This window comes from Anopheles arabiensis, chromosome 2 (assembly GCF_016920715.1).
Source record: "Anopheles arabiensis isolate DONGOLA chromosome 2, AaraD3, whole genome shotgun sequence".
Lineage (NCBI taxonomy): Eukaryota > Metazoa > Arthropoda > Insecta > Diptera > Culicidae > Anopheles > Anopheles arabiensis.
Genome location: NC_053517.1, coordinates 86,111,838 through 86,134,247, shown reverse-complemented (window position 1 = coordinate 86,134,247; position 22,410 = coordinate 86,111,838). Strand labels below are relative to the sequence as shown.

General features: G+C 50.8%; 1 protein-coding gene across 9 annotated transcripts in view; it reads right to left on the bottom strand.

Annotated features, from left to right (window-relative positions):
* Nucleotides 1–795: 795 nt before the first annotated feature.
* LOC120897906 (PDZ and LIM domain protein Zasp-like) overlaps nt 796–22,410 on the bottom strand; it is a 47,093-nt gene continuing 25,478 nt past the window's right edge. For 3 of the 9 annotated variants that reach the window (XM_040303093.1, XM_040303094.1, XM_040303095.1), the window contains exons 5-16: nt 18,318–18,469; nt 18,054–18,225; nt 17,849–17,982; nt 17,673–17,764; nt 15,690–16,113; nt 13,627–13,717; nt 12,180–12,695; nt 8,868–9,126; nt 3,977–7,832; nt 2,355–2,538; nt 2,035–2,274; nt 796–1,953 (exon numbers count right to left, since the gene is read on the bottom strand). In XM_040303093.1, the coding sequence (XP_040159027.1) occupies nt 1,876–1,953; nt 2,035–2,274; nt 2,355–2,538; nt 3,977–7,832; nt 8,868–9,126; nt 12,180–12,695; nt 13,627–13,717; nt 15,690–16,113; nt 17,673–17,764; nt 17,849–17,982; nt 18,054–18,225; nt 18,318–18,469 (6,198 nt within the window). In that variant the 3' untranslated portion in view covers nt 796–1,875. Of the gene's footprint in view, nt 1,954–2,034; nt 2,275–2,354; nt 2,539–3,976; nt 7,833–8,867; nt 9,127–12,179; nt 12,696–13,626; nt 13,718–14,634; nt 14,833–15,689; nt 16,114–16,758; nt 16,964–17,672; nt 17,765–17,848; nt 17,983–18,053; nt 18,226–18,317; nt 18,470–22,410 lie in introns of all 9 variants that reach the window. The other 6 variants (XM_040303096.1, XM_040303098.1, XM_040303101.1 and 3 more) reach the window with 6 other exon arrangements.

Sequence of the window (22,410 nt, the reverse complement as noted above, 5' to 3'; positions counted from 1 at the left end):
CGATCACGCAATAGAGTTAGGTGATTTGTTTTTTAACGTCAGAATAGTATACCACAAAAAATCATAACGTATAAAATGAAGCCTGCTTAACAAACGCTTAATTAATCTATTACCTGTTACGAAAGTGGGAAAATAATTTGATGCCAAACACTTTGACAGTTTTTAGTTTAGTGGTAAGATGTTACCAAAAAATTGGTCTCTTTATTCCGTTGGTTATTTTGTAAAAGAAAAAAAACTCGCAGTTGGAATTACGATCCCTCTTTTGTTGCATACTATTTCGTTACACCTTCCGTCTCTTTTTTGCTCTATTCTCCTTCCTGCTTTTTCTCTTCAACGATAATGTTGACAGGTCGTTGGAACCTCAGTGACTGTTTTAAGGTTCCAGCAGTTACTACTTCGGGCGAAAAAAGGGTGTTCATGCAAAGCTGGGAAAAGAAGCGGTGATCCATTTATGCTTTATCAAGCATTGAAATATCCCTCAATTATAAAATTAGAAGCGTAATATTGCTATACAGTAGTCCACTTGTACGACTCAATAACATGCGCGTCATAGGTTCAAGCTTAAAATGGACAGTCTGTATGGTACTGAATAAGTGTCAAAATCCTTAATAGGCCAACATAACTGCGTAAGTCGTCACGCCAAGTACAAGAAGATATAAATTTTTTAACAATATTGAAAACAAAACTACAATAATCCTTTACATCTCACAAATGACCATTTTGCTTCATCCCTCCTGTATCTGTTTTTAATGTTCGGATGTACCAGCAGCCTAAAACACACAAACACGACACGACCTCTGTACCTGCTTTTGCCAAGCAATTTACACGGTTTTATTCGTCAGCAACATAGGCCATAAATAAATAAAATTATATTTGTATCACACACAAAGAGAAAAATAAAGTAGCGATGCTTGCGATTCTTCTTCTATAGAATATTCCACGAGTGAAAAATAAAACCTAAGAGAGAGAGAGAGAGAGATATTAGGGCGCCGTCGGCTGGGTGTCCTTTCTGCCACTGAGTAGCGTAACGCGGGCTTTACTGCTCGAACCGAATGGAGATTTTAACCAGACTAATGGTCCAGCCAAGCAATCAAAACGCCGTTGTGAAGCGTTTCGAGCCATTCGAAACGCGATCCTCTCAGGTTGTACTACTGTTGAATAATGGACATAGTTATGCCTAGCAACATCAATGTTTGTAACAGTATAGAATAGAAAGCTCTCTACGGTTCTACAATTAATTTGCAATGTTTCTTAGTAGCGCACTCTGCACTCTACTTCTTGGGCGCGAGCGTCGATCTTAACTTCCGTGTCATTAAATCTCATTGTCTACTAACATGTTTGTGTTGTCCTGTTTCATTCTTCATTTAATTTCTCTACAAGTTTAACTCTTTTGTTCTCTCTTGCACACACACACACACTCTCTCATCCCACATTCTACCGTACCTAATCGCAGCACATCATAAGCTAGACGACATTTCTTTTCACGCCGAATGGAAAGAAAGCTTAGCTTTGAAATGTTTCACGCGGGTGCAAAGTTTCACCACCAGTGAAATCGTTTCATCGCGCAAAGTTTCTTGCACGCAATCTACGCTGTTCGCGCGCTCACACACACACGTTCCATTTCCGCTGCTTTTCATTGTTTGCGTTTTCGTTTTTCGTGCTCTAACAACAAAAGGGGGTTGTTTGATTTTTTTTTGGTTTCGTTCGTGTGTTTTGTGTGCGTTTTTTTAAATGATGCTCTTAGAAAGGGAACTAAAAAAAAAGAAGGACGACGAGAGTGAAAATGATATACCTAAACGCGTTTACGCTCTGCCCGATGCTGATGATGGGCGTCACGCCGCCGAAACAGAAAAACCGGCAACCGGCTCGACGTGCTTAGCGGGCGTGGTTTTTGCAGAACGGACGGCCACCCTTGGCGAAGAAGCTCTGTCCTTCCAGGTTCTTTTTGCAGCTCTGTGATGAGTGGATCGGAGAAGATACTCATTAGTGGTAGTTCTATCGAGCTATTGAAGCATTTTCCCCCTTGCTACTTACGGTGCAGTTGAAGCACTGGCTATGGTAGTTGTTGTTCAACGCCTCAACCCACTTGTCGCCGGCCTCGACGGGGAACCCGCACGCGAAGCACTTGGTCGTGAACAGATCGTTCCAGTCCTTCTCGCAGTAGGGATCGCCCTCCTCCAGGAAGAACGGGCTGTTGCCGAACTGCTTGCCACAGTACGTGCACTTGAAGCACTCCGGATGGAACTGCTTGCCGATGGCATTCAGGCAATCGCCCTGTGAGAGTGTAGATAACAACAGTAAGTGCATTAATGTCCAGACAATTCATTGAAATGAAACCGCTTGAAAACACTCACCTTAACTCTGCCATTGCACTTCGAGCACAGTGGGGCCAAGAACTCCTCGAAGCAGTACTCGCAGTACAGATCGCCCTTCTCCTCGACGAACCCAATGTCAGCGAGCGGACGCTTGCAGTTGGCGTTGTGGCAGATGAAGTGATCCGGGCACCAGATGCGTCCCAGCGCCGTAATGAACGGTCCTCTGTAGGGAAGCAAAGTGTTTTCCAAGTGTTAGCAGTGTCATGCTTGCGCAAGTTCATCGTTAATCTCCCACTGTTCACACACACACACACAATTCAAACCACCACCACAAGAAGGAAGATGAAAAGCGTTCACCGGGACGGCTCAAATCCCGGTGCAGCGCCGCGTACTTACGTAACGATCTTGTGATCACACACGTTACAGATCGGATTCTTGTCCTTGAGCAGGGCCAGCGCACTACCGTTCGCTACCGGATCCTGTTCCTGCGGTTGTGTCGCTGTACTGTCGCGCTGCATTTGTTTCTTTTCGTGCGGTGCAGCAACATTGTTATTGCGCTCCACGTACGAGCGTCGGTCGCGTGCGTGCGACGTCAGCTCGGAACTTACTTTGCGCCCGTTGATCGGGGCCTGCGACCCATTCATGTCCGTGGCTTGGTTGTTGTTGTTCTTCGGGCGCAGTATAACCTTACCGAGCTCGGACGCTGCCAGTGGCGCCACTGGAACGGTGATTTGGGTCGAGTACACGCTGAGATCATGCTGACCGTTGGGTGGGAAAGCGGCTTGCTTGGACGGTACCGCAGCCGTGCCATTTGTGTACGGCGGTACGGGCTTGGGTTCGTCGCCTGCTTTGCCGTTGGTGCTAGCAAGCGGAAAGCCACCCGCACGGTGGCCGATGGTGGGCGCCGGCGTACCATTGCTGTGCTGTAGATTTTCCTTGTTCTTTGTCCGCACGCTGGCGTCCGTTTTGCGGAGTCTGGCTTCGAGCATGTCCTTCAGCACGCTGGACGCTTGCTTGCGGTAGTCGGCGTTGTTGCTCATGCAGGCCAGCTTGCTTACCGAGCTGTCCAGCAGCAGGGTGGCATGGTCGACCTCCTCGATGCGCGGACCAGCGGCTACGTTTTGTTAGTGAGCACAGCGAGAAAAACGGAGACAAAGAAAAACAAAATGCAAAACAAACACATCAAAACAACACTCAAAGCTGTTAGGCATTGCGGTTAGGAAAATAAATAAATAAAATACATGCTTAAACTTAGAAACTAAAAAGTAAGAGGGGTTAGAGAAGCTATAAAAGAGACAAGTAATGACAGCATTGTTAGGGACGTACTCGCTAAAGGTCGCGGTACATTGTCTGTACTAGCTAGTGTAATTTCTATTTCCACCAGCGCATCTGACAACGTACCCCTGCTTTTACACCTATACCTGTAAACTAATAACCTGTAAAACGATCAAGCAACTCTTAGCATTACTCTTAACTTAATAAAACGCTGTAAAGGTCTTATTCTTTTTCGTCAGAAGTTCGACCACGAATTCCTTTATATTCCAGAGCTTCTGTACCTCCTTTTCAAACAAAGATCATGCAAAAACCACACATCAACACCAACCAAACTGCAACATCATCACACACAAACACTCCAATAGTAGCGTTGGAGAATATCACACCTGATCTGCTGCTGGCAGCATCCGCACAGCGGCACACGGCCGCCCGGTCCGACCGCCTTGTTCATCACGCCCCGTCCACGGTTGGGGGCCGACGTCGAGCACGCGGCCCGTCCCTTGTTGAACGAGTTCGTACCTGCGCGATCAGTGGAACGGTCAGTATTCGGGTTGAGCGTGGGTCGGTTAAGAAAGTCAAGGAAAGCCGTGCTGTTACTGCGGCTGGACGGTTTGCTGGCGGGCTGCGAGCCGGCGGGCGCCGCACCGTTCGCGGGGGGCGCCGCCACGGCCGCCGGAGCAGCCGCCGGCTGCGGTGGCAGTTGCGGTGGCCACGATTGGATTAGCTTTTGCGTGTCGCTGCGCGTGTCCGGCTCGACGCCGTCGTCCTCCTCGCGCATCGGCGGCAGCGGGGGCATCGGGCCGGCACCGATCATGAACTCGTTGAACTGCGCCTTGAACGAGCTCGGGCTAACGCAGTCCGGTCGGGTGGCCGGCTTCGGCGGCAGCAGTACGCTTGCCTTGCGCGCGCTAATGTGCGGAAAGTGGTCGACAAACTCCTCCGAGAACAGGTCCGTCGACGGGAAGGTGGTCGGTGGCGGGGCCGGTTTCGGTGTCGGCGGCTCCACGTGACGGATCGGGGCCGGCGGGGCGGCCTTCTTCGGCGGTGCAATCTGTCGCTTCTGCTGCTCTTCCTGCAGCTGCTGGATGAGGGCGGCTTGCTCGGCCTGCTGTTCCTTCTGCTGCTGCTCCTTCTGCTCCTGCTCGGTCGGCTGGGGCGGCAGATTGAGGGCCTCGTCCTGGCCCGAGAAGCGGCGCGTCTGCTGCGCCACAAAGCCCTTCTGGGGCGCCTCGTCCTCCTTGATTTTGGAAGAATATCGTGAGCTTTCGCTGGGTGCGTTACGCGACACCGACTGGCTGCGGCTACTAGACTCATGCTCCTCTACGAAGCGCGTGCGCTTTTGGATCAACGCATTGCCTACCTGCTGGGCGCTCTGAATCGCCCGTTCCGCGGACGCTTCCTCCCTGGTCATGCGTTGCTGCTGCTGCTGCTGTTGCTGCTCCGTAGACACGCTGCTACTCATCGTTACCTGTTCGTGCGTGACCTCCTGATGTTGCTGCTGGTGCTGCTGCTGCTGCACGACACTGCTGCGCCCGAAGCGCTGCGTCGCCTCGAGATGCAGCTGCTCCTGCATCTTCTTCTGAATGTCCGCCGGCACGTGGTCCTTGTTCGCGTACCACGGCACACCGTGCAGCTTACCCATCGACAGGTACAGGCCCGACTCCACCGGTATGCCTTCCCGGGACGGTGGTACGTGCGGCTTCAGCGGGTTCGGCGGCGGCCCAAACGCCGGCGACTTGGTGCGGCTCGGCTGGGGCGTCGTGTGGCCATCGAACTGCTTCACCTCCGCGAAGTACTCCTCGAACCCGAGCTGGTGCTGGTAGTACGGGATGCTGGTCGCGTGCTTCGTCAGGATGAGCGACGGCGTGAACGACTGCCCGCGGTCGATGACACCTTTGTGGGCGAGACGCGCGTGAGCACTGTGGTACTGGGCCAGCTCGGCGTCCAGCTCCGGCCCACCGGCCGCCGGCAGCTGCACGACCGGGATGTTCCGGTTCTGGATGGTGGTGTACGGCGTGGTGGGTGGCTTATTTACAGGCCGGCCGGGCGGTTTCGCCACCGGCTTCGACAGGGCGGCAGTGTGCGAGTGTGTATTTACAAAGGCCAGCGGAACGTTCGTGCGCAGCTCCTCGGGCTCGGGCGTGCGCGGTGGGTTCTGCGTCGGCAGGTTGAACCACTTGCGCTGGTAGGGTGGGATCTCGGCCGGGTGGTTCAGGGGTGATTTGGTTTCGCGCCGCAGTGCCAGCGAGTAGTGCTCCGGGGGGTGTGCATCGTGGCCGGGGTAGAGCGGTTCCTTCGCGGTGCCGGTGGTGACGGTTGGCTTCGGAGCCGGCGGGTTCGTCGCTTGCGCAGTGTCTGCAGAGCCGCTGCCGCCCGAGCCGCGCCGACTGTCCTGGCGGCTCTCGAGCGTCGCGGTCGAGCTGCGGCGGCTCTCCACCACCGCCGCTGCCGCAGTGGCCACCGTCGAGGCCCGGCGGACCTCCTCCGCCGTGGCCACCTTGGAGCTGCGACGACTCTCCACCGCCACCACCGAGCTGCGGCGTGAACTCTCCCCCCGTTCCGGCTCTTCCGGCGGCACCTCCCGAATCTCGGGCACCACCGGGACGAACGGTTTCGGCGTACGATTGCCCCCGACGTTCGCGAACGCCGAACACTGGCGGTCCGGATCGACCGGCACCGACGGCTGCTCGCGCACCATGTCCTGGTACACGTCCGAGCTCCGGTCGAACCGCACCTCGCTGAACGGGGTGTACGGGCGGTCCGAGGCCGTCGCCAGCGCGTCCATCATCGAGAGCCGTCCGCTCGGCACGGGCAGGTCCTCCATCTGCGACGGTATCTCGCGCCCGAACTGCTGAAACGGAGTGTACGGAGCGGTCTTGAGCGCCTCCACGAACGGGGACTCGTTGCGCATCGACGAGATCTTCTCGCTCCGGATCGGTTCCATCGAGTGGGGAGGCGGAAAGTAGGGTTGCGTTTCGGCCGGCAGCGGCACCACCGGCACGTAGTGCGGCGGGAAGCGCTGCGAGCGGGCGGTCGAGGTCGCGAGCAGCCTCGCCATCACCTCGCCGCGCCGCGGCACATCGAGCGGCGGGCCGACCGGCAGCGGAGCCGGCTCCGGTTCCGGCTGCTGGCCGAGCCGCCGCTCGAGCGCGTCGACCTGCCGCCGCAGCGCCTCCAGCTGGCGCATCTTCGTTTCCTCCTGCTCGCGCCGGTACGCCTCGTTGCGCGAGCGCATAAAGTTCGCCTGCTCGATCTGGTCCGCGGTCAGGTGGATCGGATCGGGCGGCGCAACGCAGAGCGCCTGTACCAGCGCCGACTGCCACTGCTTGGGCGTCGGGTTCGGTATGGCGGACGGGGGCAGCTGCGGTGGCTCGGTCGGCGGCACCGCGGGCAGCGTGTAGTGGGGCGGCTCCTCGGTCCGGCGCCGGGCCGCCTCGGCCATCTCCTCCTCGAGCGCCCGCCGGCGGGCCTCCTTCTCTTGCTCGGCCCGCACGTACCGCTCCAGCTCGCGGCCATAGTCGACGAACTCGACGCGCTTCGGGGGCCGGTCGGGATCGGCGGCCGCCGTTGCCGCCGCCTGCTGCTGCTCCGGTGGCTGCTGCACCACTTGCTCTTCCTCCTCCACCTCCTCCTCCTCCTCCTCGGGTGGCGGATCGCGGAAGACGAAGTGCGTGTAGGACGCGTCGGACATGGCGCCCGTACTTGCCTGTGCGCTGCGCTGGCCGGACGAGAACGGCCGCTCCAGCTCGTACTGGGGCGTGTCGTAGTACGTCACGATCGGCTGCGAGCACTGCGTCTGGTACATCCGGTACTCCTCGGACGAGGCCGAGTTGGCCGTCGTCGTCGTCGCGGTGGTCGTCGTCGTCATGCCGAACGAATCGGACAGCTCTTCATCGTCCTGGTGCTGCTGCTGCTCGGTTTCCTCCTGCCGGTGGCACAGTTCCGGCGCCGACTTGCTCTGCTGCTGCTGCTGGCCGGCTGCGTCGTCCGGTGGCGTTTTCGATTTTTCCTTCACCTTCATCGGCGGCACGACCGTGATCGGCTTGATCACGACGCGCTGCGTCTCGGGCGGCGGTATGTAGATCGGCGTCGCCGTCGGTATCGTGTCCACCACCTCCGGCTTCGGCGGCCAGGCAAAGACGGGCGCGGGCGATTCGCTTCGCTCCCGTGCACCGTCGTCCGCTTCCCCTTCCGCCTTTTCTTCGGACTCGTTTTCTGCCGGCTCTTGCTCCGTACCACCATCTTATTCGTTGTTGCAAATTTCCGTTCAATGCCCCGAGATGCGACGCGCGTTTTGTTTTTTTGTGTTTGTTTCCAGCGTGGCCATGTTTTTTTTTTACAATTGTCACCGCAGTGTGTTAGTCGTCAAGCAGTAAGCGAGTGGTGCACAGTGGTGCAAAGTGCATTCATTACAAAACGGCCCAAAAGCAATGAAGGGTTTTTGCGAAAGAACAAAACCACACAGCAAAGCACAGCGGGACGAGTGAGACGTATCGAGTGAAATAGAAAAGAAAACGGCACAGGAAGAGAAAGAAAAGAAAGAAAGCGAGATAGATGCAAAGCGTTTCAAGACACACGCAAAGACACACATGATAACAAAACGGGATGGCATGAACACAAGGGCAAACGGAAGTACGCGCGCGCGGCAGCTCCCGGCTAGTGCTTTAGTGGGCAGGGTTTTGGCAGAGCGCAGACCATGGTCGGGCCACGGACACAGTACCTCGGAAGTTAAAGGTTGGCTTCCTGCCCAGGAACTGGCTCTTCGCTGCACCGCGTTGTTCGATGGTTGTTCGATGAAGGTTGGGTGTAGGTCGGAAGATGTGAGATGGTTTTGGTTTGTTTTTTGTATCGATTTTCAACGCGTTTTTTTACAATTTGATTTTTTTTTTATGATGGTTTCATTACACGAATTGATGTGATGCAATGGGAAATGGTGGAAATGGAAATACGAAAAATTAAGGCCGTGAATAACACACCAAAATAGTGAAACAAAAAAGACACGAACTCATTACAAACGATTGTGATTGTCTACTAAGTACTCCTCCTGTCTCCTCCAACATTCTCTCTCTCTCTCTCATACAACCAGACCGCTCAGGATGTTCGTGAAAATAATCGGTTAAAACATATGGCGTAGGATTTTGTGTGTGTTTTTTTTAAGATAATCACAATCAAAAATGACGACAAAAGGTAAGGTGTAAAAACAAAACGGAAGGGGTGGAAGGAAGAAAAAACAACAAGAGAAAGATAACAGCGAAAGCATAGTAATTTAGTAACAACCTTGTGGAGTGGGCACGGATGCCGGTGCCATGGCTGGGGCAGCCATCGGGGCCGGTGCTGGTGCGGCCGCCATCGGGGCCGGGGCCGGCGCCGCCATCGGAGCGGGCTGGGCCGGCGGGGCGCCGACAAGGGCGGCCGAGAAGGGCGTCGGGACGCTGCCGGCCACCGGTGGGTACGAAGCCGGCGGCTGGACCTGGGCCAGCGGGCTCACCGGGAGCGGGGCGCCGAACGGCTTCGGCGTAATGTTGTTCTGGTTCACCTGGGGAGAGAGCGAAGAGGATGGAACGTTTTTTTAATTATTTGATAGACCTTTGACTATTTCTATATTTTTCACAGTTTTGTCTGCGATATTTTGAAGTTAACTTTTCACAATCAATGTGACAACTCGAACGATTTCTTAGAAGAAAATTAATCTGAAATTTATGAGTATACATCATTTGTAGGCAAATTGGGTCTAAATTGTGAAGACTTGTAAATACATTTATTTATAAATTATTGTTTTAAAACCAGTTGCTCAATAGATTAATGATACAGTTGTATGAAATTTTCAAAATTAGGAGAACTTGTACTATTTGTAAAATTTGTTTGACCAGCTCTGTCCTCTTAGCCCGACTGTTATGTTGTCATTGCCCTTGTCAATTGATTTAATGATTCACTTAATTCAAAACAGGTGTTGAAGCATGAATTTGGTCCTATTTTGATACAAAAAACTATTTGAAGGGAAAATACTGCAGCATAAATGCTTGTTTAACACTTTGACCGCCAGCCTGACGTCACAGTTTTTGAGTGAGCACGTAGCGCATGGCAAGAGAGCGATGAGAGCGACAGTTTCTCGGGCCATTGTTATCACTCTTTTGTTTCATTGCGATAAGCGGCGTAGCACATGTCGTTCTCGTTCTCTCTTTCCTACCTCATTCGTTCTCAAGAGAATCACTGAGCGTCAGATACAAAGCTGAGTGGTGAGCAAAGCCGTCATACGAAATCATATGACGCGGCGCTTAAAGTGTTAATAAGATTAAAAGAAAGTTTAAAAAGTTTTTTTCTACAGCACATCTTGTCTGTTATTGTTGCCCACAAATTGCTCGTACATCAAAATATGGCACGATTAAACGGCTTTCCTACAAGAAAAGGCAATGGTAAATTATCCTATTAATCTTATGATTACTATTGAATTCCAGTTAGCCAAATGTAAATTGTAGTTCACTGATTAACTTATCAGTAATCATCAACTGATTAACCTATCAGTGCTTAATAAGTGTCCCATTATAAACCCTTTGGTGTTCAGCGTTTGAAATTTCATACGCAAAATACTCCGTTTTTGGTAAGCGATTTCCTATGAAACTAAACTGATTAGCATATTGAACATGATAGAAGCTGAAAATTTAAGAGTGCTTTATGTGCCAGAAGTGACTTTTGTCAGTTTTTGTTGTTTTCGTTGCGTTTGAAGAGCGCAAAGATCGAGGGAAATAAAGCAAAATGGAAAAGTGTGTATCAGAGAGGAGTTGTCGTCATTTTCTATCTTAAAAGATTTATGATTCTTTGAATTGTGTAACAAATCCAACCAAGGCAGGTATTAAACGAGATATCAAGCACAATATTTTTAGAAAATAGTAAAACCGATTTAAAATTGTTGTTTACTTTTAAGCTCTCTTAGTGGCTCTGAAGCCGAAAAATCAATTAAACTTTTAACTCCCTTTTTTGATTGATTTTGTTGAATAAAACAAAAAAGTTCAAATATAAAAATCCGTTTCTGTTTTTTACCTTGCCTATCTGCCTAGCGTATGAAATTCCATACGTTACGTATCTATAGATCTAAAAAAAATCTAAAAAAACGTGTATCCTTCTGTTTTGACATAAACATAAGAGAAATAAAAAGTTTCATGTCATTTGGGTCAAGTTTTTGTACACCCGGGTGGTATAAGGTTAAGGAGTTCTTTTTTAAACATGTTTTTAACAAAGTAAAACTGACACATTACAATAATCTTCTTTAAATCCTTCTTTAAATTCTTTAAATCAAATCAATGCTCAGAAAGATAATCTATCGAAAGAAATAAAAATGTTAAGTCTTGGTGGAAAACTAACCAAAACATTGGCAAAGCATTACCAAAAAGCGTAGGTATGTACCCTCGATTGTTTGAGCGACTATATGTCCATTGTTATTCGACCAATTCAGATGCTAACACGATCGATAAAGCTGCTTTAAAATTCAAGAAAATGAAGCTTCGTTGCAAAGTGCAGCTCAAGGTAAACATTGGCTCGTTTGGTCACGTGACCGAAGGCACGCCTGCCACCTGAAACACCTGAAAACTGGTGAACACAAATAAGCATGATCGAATTCACTGCCCCCTCAAAGGATCAGGTGACAGGCACGGTACCGTCACAGGTTGCCACGTGCACCCCTGCAACACACCCCCTTTCTCCCCCACCTCCCTCACAACGATCACAGATCAATCATCGGTCGATCAGTCGTGCAGCAGCAAACTCGGTCGCACGCTCGAAAACCCCTTTCGCACCACAATCCGTTTGGCGACGACACAAATAAATCGATTATATTTTTAATTATATGCTGCTCCTTCTCGGCCATTTGGGGTGGAATGTACTCATGCCCTCCCACCGCCACCTGCAACGTCCCGTAACGTCCTCCTCGCGGGACGAGGGCAAAACCTCTGCACAAAAAAGAAAAGCAATTTCAATGCATTTCCGTCCCACCCAAGACGGATCCGCTTTGGGTCACTGCTCGGTAAACATCGCGTGGGGGGAGGGAGTGGCGAAGGAAGACAGAAGGTTCACATCCGTGTCACGCACTCAGTCCCGCGCCGCAGCAGACACACATCTTACAATGTAAAAAGTGCGAAGGAGAGAGTGAGAGAGAAGGCGGAGGGCGCGTGAAAAACGCGTGACGTACGTAAGCCGCAAATTGGATCGGTGCCGCAATTGCAATCGAGTCGTGATCGCGATTCGCCTTCGAGATCGATCGTCGAGTGCTATTGTTCGCTTATGTAAAACTAGCACGTACACACACGCACGCACGCACAAGCACACACACTTTTCTGGCCCTCTGTCACTGCACCCACTGCACTCTCGCATCCTTTCTTTGTTAAATCGGTTGGTGGTCCATTTTCACATTAAACTGAATGTCCTTTTCTAATTAGAATTTTACATTTGTTACACTTCGATGACCTTTCGTAGGTTTTCCAATGTATTAGTGGTTATTGGAAGCCATTTTCTACATCCTAAACATCACTTCACAACATCAACTCACTCCGAAAAAAAGGCAAACCTGCACACACACACATGCACACTATCACTTACCTTGTAGGTGGAGTTCTTGCCCGGCGGAAGTACGCTGCGAATGACGCGTCCTCCCATCGTCTGGTAGTAAAAGCCGTAGTCGTTTTGCGTAACCGTCCCATCGGTCTGCTCACTATCGGCCGGCGCGGCCGGGGTGGCCAGCCCATTTGCCCCGAACACGAGCGGTGCGCTCGCGTCGGTCTGTGGCGGGGCTGGCGGCACTTCCGGTCCGGGCTCCTGGAGTGTGCACTCCTCCATCGTTAGTGGCGGCGGCGGTGGCGGCAGGGGCGGAGACGCTGGGCAGACGGGATACGCGTTACCGGATAGCTCGCTGGCGTTGCTACCGTTGCTGTTGCTGCTGTGGCTACGATCGATCAGCTCGTTCTCGCTGCTGGTGCGCGAATGCAGCGGGGACACCTTGTTCGATTGCACCGGCGATAGCGAGCTCGAGTTGCAGTAGCCGCTCGACGATGTCGTGCTGCTCGATCGTGAGTGGGACGGCGAATGGCTCAGCGGCCCGAGGCTGGTGTGTGTGCCCTACGGTGTGCGCGCGTGTGTTTTCGTTTTCATCGGCGGTGCATGAAACCGCGAAAACCACGGCAAGTGTCGCGCACGCGTCATTCGTCATCCGTCGGTCCCACACGTCAGCAGCGGCCCGTCAGCAACGTCAGCCGAGCCGGGTGTTTTTTTTTCGGCGAGCCATCGCGAGTTGTTGCATAAGCGAGAAAAGCACACACACACACACACACACACACACACGCAGAAAAACAAGCACAATGCATGCAAAACAACGATCAGCCACAAACGGAAGAAAAGAAAAAGAAAACAAAGCAAACACTCGAGTTAAGATCACACAAAAAAAGGGAAACATGCGATTCGTGGGGCCGTTTCGGGGGGAAACGAGTCGACGTTTAGCTTGCGACAGGACACACCGTTTGACACACTTGTCCTCGGGTAGGGTTAGTCTGTTTTTACTGGTTGTTTTTTTTTCTTGCTGGGTAAAAAACAGTACATTTTTGAAGAAAGATAACATAACGAAGTGGCGCCTCCGTCAGCATTCGTAACGCACGTCAGCAGTTTAAACGGAAAGCGTTTAAAAAACGGCACACAGACCCGCAAAGGGGAAAAAGAGAGAAAGGGATAGGGTGCTGTTTGTCTGTTTGTTCTATGCGAAACGTACTCAGCTGCTAATTGGCCTCGGCTTTCCTTCCGCGACCGATCGCACTTGCGTAGTTATATTTAACGCACCGTTGCAAATTCGGGTACGACCCGAAAACAAGGTCCGATCGATCGATCGATCGTGTTGATCGGGAAAAGCTCGAGCAAACTACAAAAACAAATGCTACCCTAATCGAGTGGCGATCGTGTGTGTTTTCTGTCGGAAGCGTTCAGCCGTTAGAGAGTAGGAGTTAGTTGCTTGGAAACGTAAACACAGAGTAGAGATAGAACTGGATGGAAAATCACTTACATTACTGCCGTACGGCGACTGCGCGCGGCCATTCAAGTTGGCATGAGCGTTGAGAGCAGCAGAGATGGCCTGGACGCCGGTCTTGTGTCCCCTAGAATGGAAAATTCGTATTAGAAAACCGTACAATCCAAGCCTACTTTTGGGGCGAGGCACTGAGCGACTTACGAGCAGACGATCGTATGTACAACGACAAATAAGATCAGTGAGGAAAGAATGAGAAATGGGAAAGTAAAGGCCAGCAAAAGAAGGAATGGATTTGGTTTTGGGCGATTTACAATTTAAGGCAACAGGGCAGAAGAGGAGTGCCTGAATAAATGAAAACGATTCATTCCACTTTGATGAGACGTTGATGCGTTGTGAGCCTATTGAAAAGACACTTGTAATATGAACCAGCTCTTTTAATCCTTTGGCTGAGTAAACTAATGACTAATTGCGGAGAAGTTTAGTTAATTATCATTATTATGAAACTATTAGATTTATGAAACTTTGGCTCTTATTGCATGACTGATGACAGCAGAAAACACTTACTTCTCTTTACTAACTGTGGAAAACCTCCCGTTTCTAAGGCAAACTACTTGTCCAACACGCTACACAGCTCACGTCTCTCAGAATCATCGTTTTGCATCGTCTTACTCTCGAATCGTTCTCATTTAAGGGTACTACTAAAAGCTTTTTACAAACGAATCAACAAACCAGCTAGCCTAAACACACAGCACAGCTACCTATTTTGTAAGGTTGTGCTCTAGTTGCTTTCTAGAACGGTTTTGCTAGGAATGCTAGTATAGGGAGCTTGAGAGAGAGAGAAAGTTCGGGATGATAGGGATCGGCAAACGAAAGTGGGAAGGAAAATAAAGAAAAGCCAATTATGGAACAAATAGAACAAAAACACACACACAAACAAATAGAGAAAAGAAGCAAAGAAAATAAGCAAAGAAAGAATGTAAAAAGAAAGGAAAAAAAGAGAAGAGAAGAGCGGTTTTAAGGTGCGATCTGCTGCCGAATACGTACGGTTTCGTGACAGCGACCGGAACCATGCCGTTGGTGCCGGGCGGCGGGCTGTTAAGCGCCGCCAGCCGCGCATGGATGTCGCAGTACAGCTTGTCGTTCAGATTGAAATAGCCCTGGTTCTTCAGGGAGGTGCCGCAGGTGGCACACTTGAAGCAGTCGGCGTGCAGGTTCTTGTCCTTGATGCGCACAAACACGCCGCTGCCCCACGAATAATGTCGGTCGGGTGCGGTCAGATGACGTGCGTGTTGGTTGGTGATGGTTGGTGGTGGTTGTTGGTGATGGTGTGTGCGAGACGTGACGACGTACAGGGAGTTTTCCAACGGTGGTTTGTTGGTTTGGGTTTATTATGATTATCGTTTTTCATTGTCGGTGCGTGTAGGAATGTTGTTTGCAAAACAAAATGGTGACCGTTTGGTGACGGTTTGTCCGCGGTCCGCAATGTGGATGATAACACGTAACAAGCAAACAAGAACAAAAAAAAACAGTAGAAGAAAAAAAAAATTGGCAAACCACCGCAAACGGTAACGAACACAGCAAAAAAAAATCAAATCCGAAAACGTAAAAAAAGAAAGAAAGAACAAAATATACAATTAATAATGTAACGATGAGCTTACGGCATGGGATAGAGGATGAGATAAACAGTACATCCAATAGATGACTGGTTACGTTCATCGGCGATGAAGATCGAATCCAGAGAGCATGTTTAGAGGTCACAGTTCTCACTCGGAGACAATGTAATGCATGCAAAACCAACCCAATAAATAACACACACACACACGCACACACACTCTGCACACTCTTGGGAGACTCCTCTTCTTCGAACACGGGGAACACGACAAGGTACGTCGGAGGTCGCAATTTTGCTGGAGTTCGGTAATGGTGAAGGAGGACAGTTTGGACGACGAGGGAAACGCATTGAAAAGCTCAGCTCGAAAATATATAAAAAGCCAACAGTTTTGGAAAATAGGGAAGTAACACAACTAAATGGAAGTTCCATCAAGAAATTCCATCTAATTCGCGTACTACCGCAACTGCCTCGAGTTCGGAGCTCTTACTCGTTGTGAACTTTCGGTGGAATACCGGCCCTCGGAACGGTATTCGGTGCCGGGCGGAAGGCTGAAGTCGGTGCTGGAGCTGGCGGTGCCTGTTGTTGGGGCTGCTGCTGAGGTTGCGGTTGCGGTGGGAATGCAACCTTCGGTGCGCCCTGCTGGGCCGGTACACCCTGCTGCGGCACTGGGCGCTGGGGCTGGGGCTGCTGCATCATCGGCGGTTTCGGCATCGGTGGACGCGGAACCTGACCCTGCATCTGCGGCGGCAGTGGCGATGGGCCACGCGGACGGCCACCGGTGAGCGAGCCGACCGGCAGACGGCCGGCCGTAGCATAGCCGCCGATGGCGTGGCTCTGCGTGGCGTAGAAATGCGACGACGTGGACTCTAGTTTGTTGACCGAGTAATGGAAATTGTTAGAGTAAACGCTATCTGCTCCGAGCGGCATTAGGCCACGACGACAACGGTCAGCCAACGGTGGGGGTACCGGCGAGGTACCATTGGTGTTGGGAGCGTCCATAGAAGGGGGCCAGGCACGTCGGGACGGTATGTGGGATGTCGGTCGGGCGGTGGGGTTGGTTTAGTTCGGGTGCAGTTGCGGCAGTATTTACAGCATTCGTGGGGATACAGGGGCAACACACGGTCACACGGGGTGGATAATGTTGGTGGGTTTTTGGCGCACACACACACAACAGGTTGATAAAAAAGGGGAAGAAAGTAAAAATGGGTAAGGTGGATGGGGAGAGAGGCGGTGGAACAGAAATAAAAGAAGAAATTTCGGTGCAGATTAGAGACGGGAACGTGGCGACAATTAGCTACAAAAATCCGGGCGGTACAGCTGGACGACGCTTTTCTTCCATTGGTTGTGCGTATGCGTGTGTGTGTGTGAACGTGTGTGAGTGTGCGAGCAATTTTCACCTCAACTGCTTCGTGTTGCGCTACCATCTTTCTCCCTGCCTTCGGAGATCGATCGAAAAGATCGCCCGAAAGCCCACCCCACAGCTCATTTGGTTTCGATCTCATCCGGGGCAAAGTTGCAGAAGAAGACCCGCTGCAAAGGGGGTAAACCGGACTTACACAATCAGGCGCTCGCACGACGCACAAATGTTCTGGCCCGGCGGCAGTCCGTTGGCGGCCGGAGCTACCGGACGGTCGACGGGAGCGCTAACGTGGCGTGTAACAGTGTTTGTGCCGCTGCCACTGTTGCTGAGGTGGTGTGGCGAGAGTGGTTGTTGTAGTTGTTGCTGCTGCTGCTGCAGCGGCTGCTGCTGTTGTTGTTGGGCTGAAGTTGTTGAAAATAGGGTTGGATTGTTTCGTTTTATGAAAGTGTGTGTTGGGAACGTGTTTGTTAGACAGGATGAACAAATCACGAAGCGTTAGGTGGTAACGTTTGGGCGTAGCGTAACGCGAACGCGCTATCATTGCATACTTTTAGGCGGCTAATTTCAGCAGAGCAGAGAAACCATTTGTGATGATTACCCTAACGGTAGGAATACCTTACTGTTTGTAGTTATCTAATTATAACTTTTGAGAAGGATATTTTGTAGGAAACAGTGTTCAATAATATAAAAAATAGTTATTGACAGTTCTAAAAGTATAAGTTAATCCTAATTGGAATGTAAATAAACATTCTAATAAAGCAATAATCTGGTTCAAGTACAAGTTATCACACGTCAAGGAAATGTCGAGACCCTTACTGTCCTTTGTCATACTCGAATCAAATTGCAGTCAATGTTAGTCAACACATGCCAATACAGCTCGATAACAACTGATTGTCCGAACAAAAACGAGAGATTAATGAAGCTGTCTGTTGGAATGGGGTTTGGTGTGGTGTGAGTTTGGAGGTGGAAGTTTGTACGGGGTACTGGGTCTACACCATAACGACTCCCTAAGCTGTGTCCAGCATCGTGTCCGTCACCGTACGGTATCGAGTACAACCGGAGCGGAAGAGCGCGCATCTTGCCGCGCCTTCGCTGTTCGAGAAATGTTACCTGGCTCGGGGTCATCTCCCTGCTCGTGCAGCAGCTTGTACACCTCGGAGTTGGCCGGCGAGTACACGCGCTCGTTCTTCTTGAAGTTAACGCTGAAATGCATTGTGCAGGAAGGTAAAACAAGTCAGTTGTTAGTTCGTACGATGTCAACCAGCTAGATCATAATTCAAACCTACCCAAGGACACCTCCAGCGAGAACTTCCGCCTGAGAGGACAGCGTTTCGGCGATGGTCTCATCGCTGTACATGCCGACCGGGGTGTTGTATTGGTTGTTGACGATGCTCTTGATCTGTCCATCGTTTCCGTTAACCTGGGTTTTTTTTTAAATAAGAAATACATCATTATTTCCCCTCTTCAAACAACGTCGTCGCCAAGACTTACAGCAGCGAACGGTTTGGCGGCGGTGTTGTGGCCACTGCCGATCGGTTTCATCTCCTGGGGCGTCGCTGCCAGCGAGGTGCGCGTAACCGGTGTGACGTTGCCGGGCAGCGATGGAGACGGCGACGGTAGCGAACCGGTCGGCGTAACAGACGGACGCCAGGTAGCACCACCTCTGTCGGAATGGCCAAGAAAAATGCAACAAAAAACTCCAGTAATCAGCAACTTCTCCTTTATAGCGTCGTTCACCACGGGCGACATTCTTACCTCGACACCGTCAGCTCGAACGAGTTTCCAGCGGCCACGATGACGTCCTGCGCATCCTTGTGACGCATGTTGAACACCTCCGTACCGTTGACCTTGATCAGCGCATCGCCAGCCATCAGACCGGCCTGGTCGGCCACGCTGCCACCGTTAACCTGAAACGGACGCGATCGGGATCGGGCAAAAATAAACCAATGTCAGGGTGCTAGAGGTTCTTGTTTAGCTGCTGCAGTACTGCCAGCTGTTTTGGCGACGGTCGCGCTGTCGCGTTCGTTGTCCTTAAAATAGTTCATCCGCGTAATGTGTCCACGGGCACAGACAGAGACAGAGAGAGAGAGAGAGGCACAGGGGAAGGGTTTTCAATGTCACGACGGTGGCATGGGGATGTTTCTGTTGTTCTACCTACTCCCTCCCACCCTGAGCCATGTGCCAGCCAAGGCGTGTTAGCAAAACATTCGCGTTCCCCTTGTGGGCTCTTCTTTGTTGTCAGTTGCTGCAAGGTGATCACGAGCCGGCCAAAAGCGGGCGCCATAATTAAACGGTGGCCCTTGTGACAGTGCGTGGTCGACTGCTAGTCGGCTGTGCTGCACATTCTCGGCTAATGAAGCAATTAGTGACGGTCGTGCAATATGATTTCCCTGTCCGTACCGTCTATAGCTTTATGGGAGTTGTAGCTCCGTCTCAGCCAACTGATCGCAACGATCGCTTTATCAGCTTAAACATGTTTGCGTTTTTATTTACTGTACATCAACGCTTGATAACAATTCCACACACATGTTAGAGAGTGTCTGCAGCTGCAGCTTACAGCCACAAGGACAAAGGTAAATTGAGAACCCCATTTGCCTGGAATGCATGACGCTCACCCGTCATGGGCTTGTCTCCGTCCCCAAAGCTGAGCGGTGACATGTGCGGAATGTTCGCGTCTTCTACTGCCGGCGACACCTCTTAACGCCCTTTCCCTTTTTTAGTTGTCACAGCACAATCACAACCCTACAGCTCCCTCCTTTGCGCCACCATTTCACTGGCATCTTTGCCAAACACACCCTTTTTACAAAAGTCCCTTTTTGCCAGCTCTCCGTGAGTGGCGCAACAATTATAAATCAATCAAAGTGCAATTGACAACGGCTCGATGCAAAACCCGGTGGTCCACACACACACTCCGTCACGCACAAAAGGCAACACCGAGGCGACCGCCTTTGTGACGGTTAGTGCAACAACAGCAAACAAAAAAAAAGCACTCTCCGTTTCGTTTCGGAAGAGACTTTGGCAACCGGCGGAGGGTTGAGTGACGTACAAATTGGCAACAAATAAAGTGACCCAAAGGGTTGGGTGGGGAAATAAAGCCGCCACTATCAGCATTGCATATGTCGATGTGGTGATCCATTAGTCAAACGAAACTCCCTTTGAGGCTGAGTAGCGATGTGTGAACGCAGCATGCCATGACTCACTGTACGCGGGCTGTGGCTGGAGCTCCAATGCAGATGCAGTTGCACCTTTTGCGCGAGCGCGCGCGCGCGTCTTTGTAGCGTCTGGGTCGGCACGCTGGCACGCAGCGTTAGCGTGTCATGGTGGCAGCAAGCTCCCGAAAATTAGGACACCAATATGTAGCGTGTGTTCAAAGGTGCGCGTACCATGTGTTGTAGACCTTTTGGCGTGAGCAGGCAATTCTGTGTGAGGTGCGTAAACCGGTATCATAGGGAACGGAATGGCAGCATGTAGTAACCTGCCTGAAGCTTCCTTTGCAGCGTACCGAGCGTGTTGTCAAGCGAGGCAAAAGAAGCAATACACTTATTTAGGAGAAGTTTGATTTATGATTCATTTGCTTCTGCTGAACCTGCCGGACCTATTGATTCTTTGGTTGCATCGATCCAGTTCTAGCCGTGCTCTGTCCACTCTTCTCTGTAGAATGGGGCGTGAGTGCAGAGGGAAACTCACGATCAATTGAATGGAGAGCAACAGCACATCATAGACGCAGATGTACTGTGGTGTGGTGGAGAGCTCTTCCTTCATCTTCTTCTACCCCTTGGGGCTAGTTTATGAGAACTTTGAACCAGCTTCATATCTTAAGCGAACAAAAAAACAAAACAAACCGAGTCCGCTTATGTGCGTTTTTTCTGTGCGGTTTTTAGTTGTTTGCCATTCTAGTTCATTTTACCTCTCCTCCTCCCGGGGGTCCCTCATTTAAACAGCACTGTTTTATTCTAGGTCATAAATTACTGCCCTTTCCCTGGCTGATTGTACGAGGGAGCAGCTTACCCTTTTTTTGCTGCCTTTTTTGTTCCTACTGGGTGTTCCTGGGTGCTCCCCCTTATCTTCCAGCGGGCGTCCACGGCTTGAAAGCTCCACTTCAGCCCACCACACAACAAACATATCGAAATAGAGTGGGAACGAGGGGCACAACAAAGCAGCAAGCCAGCCACTAAGGCAAACATAATGAAACTGCATCGTGGCTTTTCGTGGCCGGGCACGATAATTGACAAGCTCAAGGGTTTGGGAGGAGCGGGGGTGTATATGCTAACCCGACACCACTTTTCGTTTTGCCCGTGCTGATTAGGGTGGCTTTTGTTTGTTTGTTGTCGTCCCAAAAATGGGTAAAAGCGAGTGTGATAGCTTTTTAGGGAGTTGATGGCCAGGGAAGGAGCGTTTATGGGTCAGCTAGACAAAGCTGGCATAAAGGTTTGAAGGATGCAATGCATGACTAACCCAGAGATATAGGTCTAAAGGTTAAAAAATAGGTCTCCGAGGCGCCAATTATTATTTTATGAAGTAATTCTCGATTGAACGTACGTAGCGGTTGTAGACATATCACAGCCGGAAACCCTGCTAACACTTCATAGATAACGTTGCCCATTGATGTTACTTGGATGTTATCTGTTCGTCCTTTATTAATTCAACACTATTGGAATCTACCATGGGAATCCAATAGGAACTGGTTCAACATGATAGCCGTGATGTATTGAAATCAATCCCTCCCCATATCAATACATCACGGCAATCATGTTGAACCAGTTCCTATTGGATTCCCATGTTAGCGCCCGAGCACCCTGAGCGAGTTTATCAACTTCACACCGTTTTTGGTCCAATGAGAAGTCAACAAAAAACCAACCACCAACAGCACATACCTCCATTACATGCCATTTCCGGTCGTGGCTGGAACCGATTTCCCACGAGCTTTATCGGTGAGCGGACGGCGAAAGAAAGGGAACCGCAACCAAAAACACCCCATTGCATCAGGGGCCCGCCTTGGGTGGGAATCGTAGATGGGCATAAAAGTTTTAATTTATGTGCAAATAAAGCTGCTCGCCTTGGTTGGGGATGGTGGCTTCCTACCGGGGTGTCTGTGTGTGTGTAGAGGATTTCGAGCCGTTCGGACATGTGTGCTCATGGAAAGCCTCGCACACACATACACCCCACAAGAGGCTCGCAAAGCCGACTCTTGCAAAACGGCTGACGGTGATGATGATTCGCGCTTATGATTGCGCTAAGTGTCGTCCGGGCGAGTGTCCGACCGGGTGGTCGCTAATTTATGTAATTGTGTGTTTTCAATTACGCCTCACGTAACCGAAATTGTGTTTGCGCATACGTTTCTCCCACTCCCCCCTTCCCGTGCAAGCGTGTAACAAACACACGTGGTGGTGGTCCGTCGGGAGGAACGCTTTCGCCCAACGCAAATACGATCGCGATCTTGCGGGATTGGTTCGCTGTTGTTTGGTGCGAAAGAATGGATCAAGCCAAATAGTTTGCAATCCCTGCGAGCGGTGTATTGCGCCCGCACGCCTTAAATGCTTGCCTAATTTCAGTTATTTTCAACCTAACGCGCTGATCCGCCGGCTTACCCCACACCGTCATCGGCAGACGACACAGAACGTTTCATTGAGGATGTTCTCCCGTTTTTCCCCCGCGTTTATTTCGTTTGCTGGAATTTATTGTCACTCCCTTCGGACTGCAGACAACGCAAACAGGGAGAAGCACGGCCAAGAAGGAAACAGCCGATAGCCGAACAATCGTCTTCGCCCGTGGGCACCCGTGTAAAGGAATTCGATCAATGAATCATGCTGCATTCCATCGCGGTGCCAGTGGAAGGTTTTATGTTGCG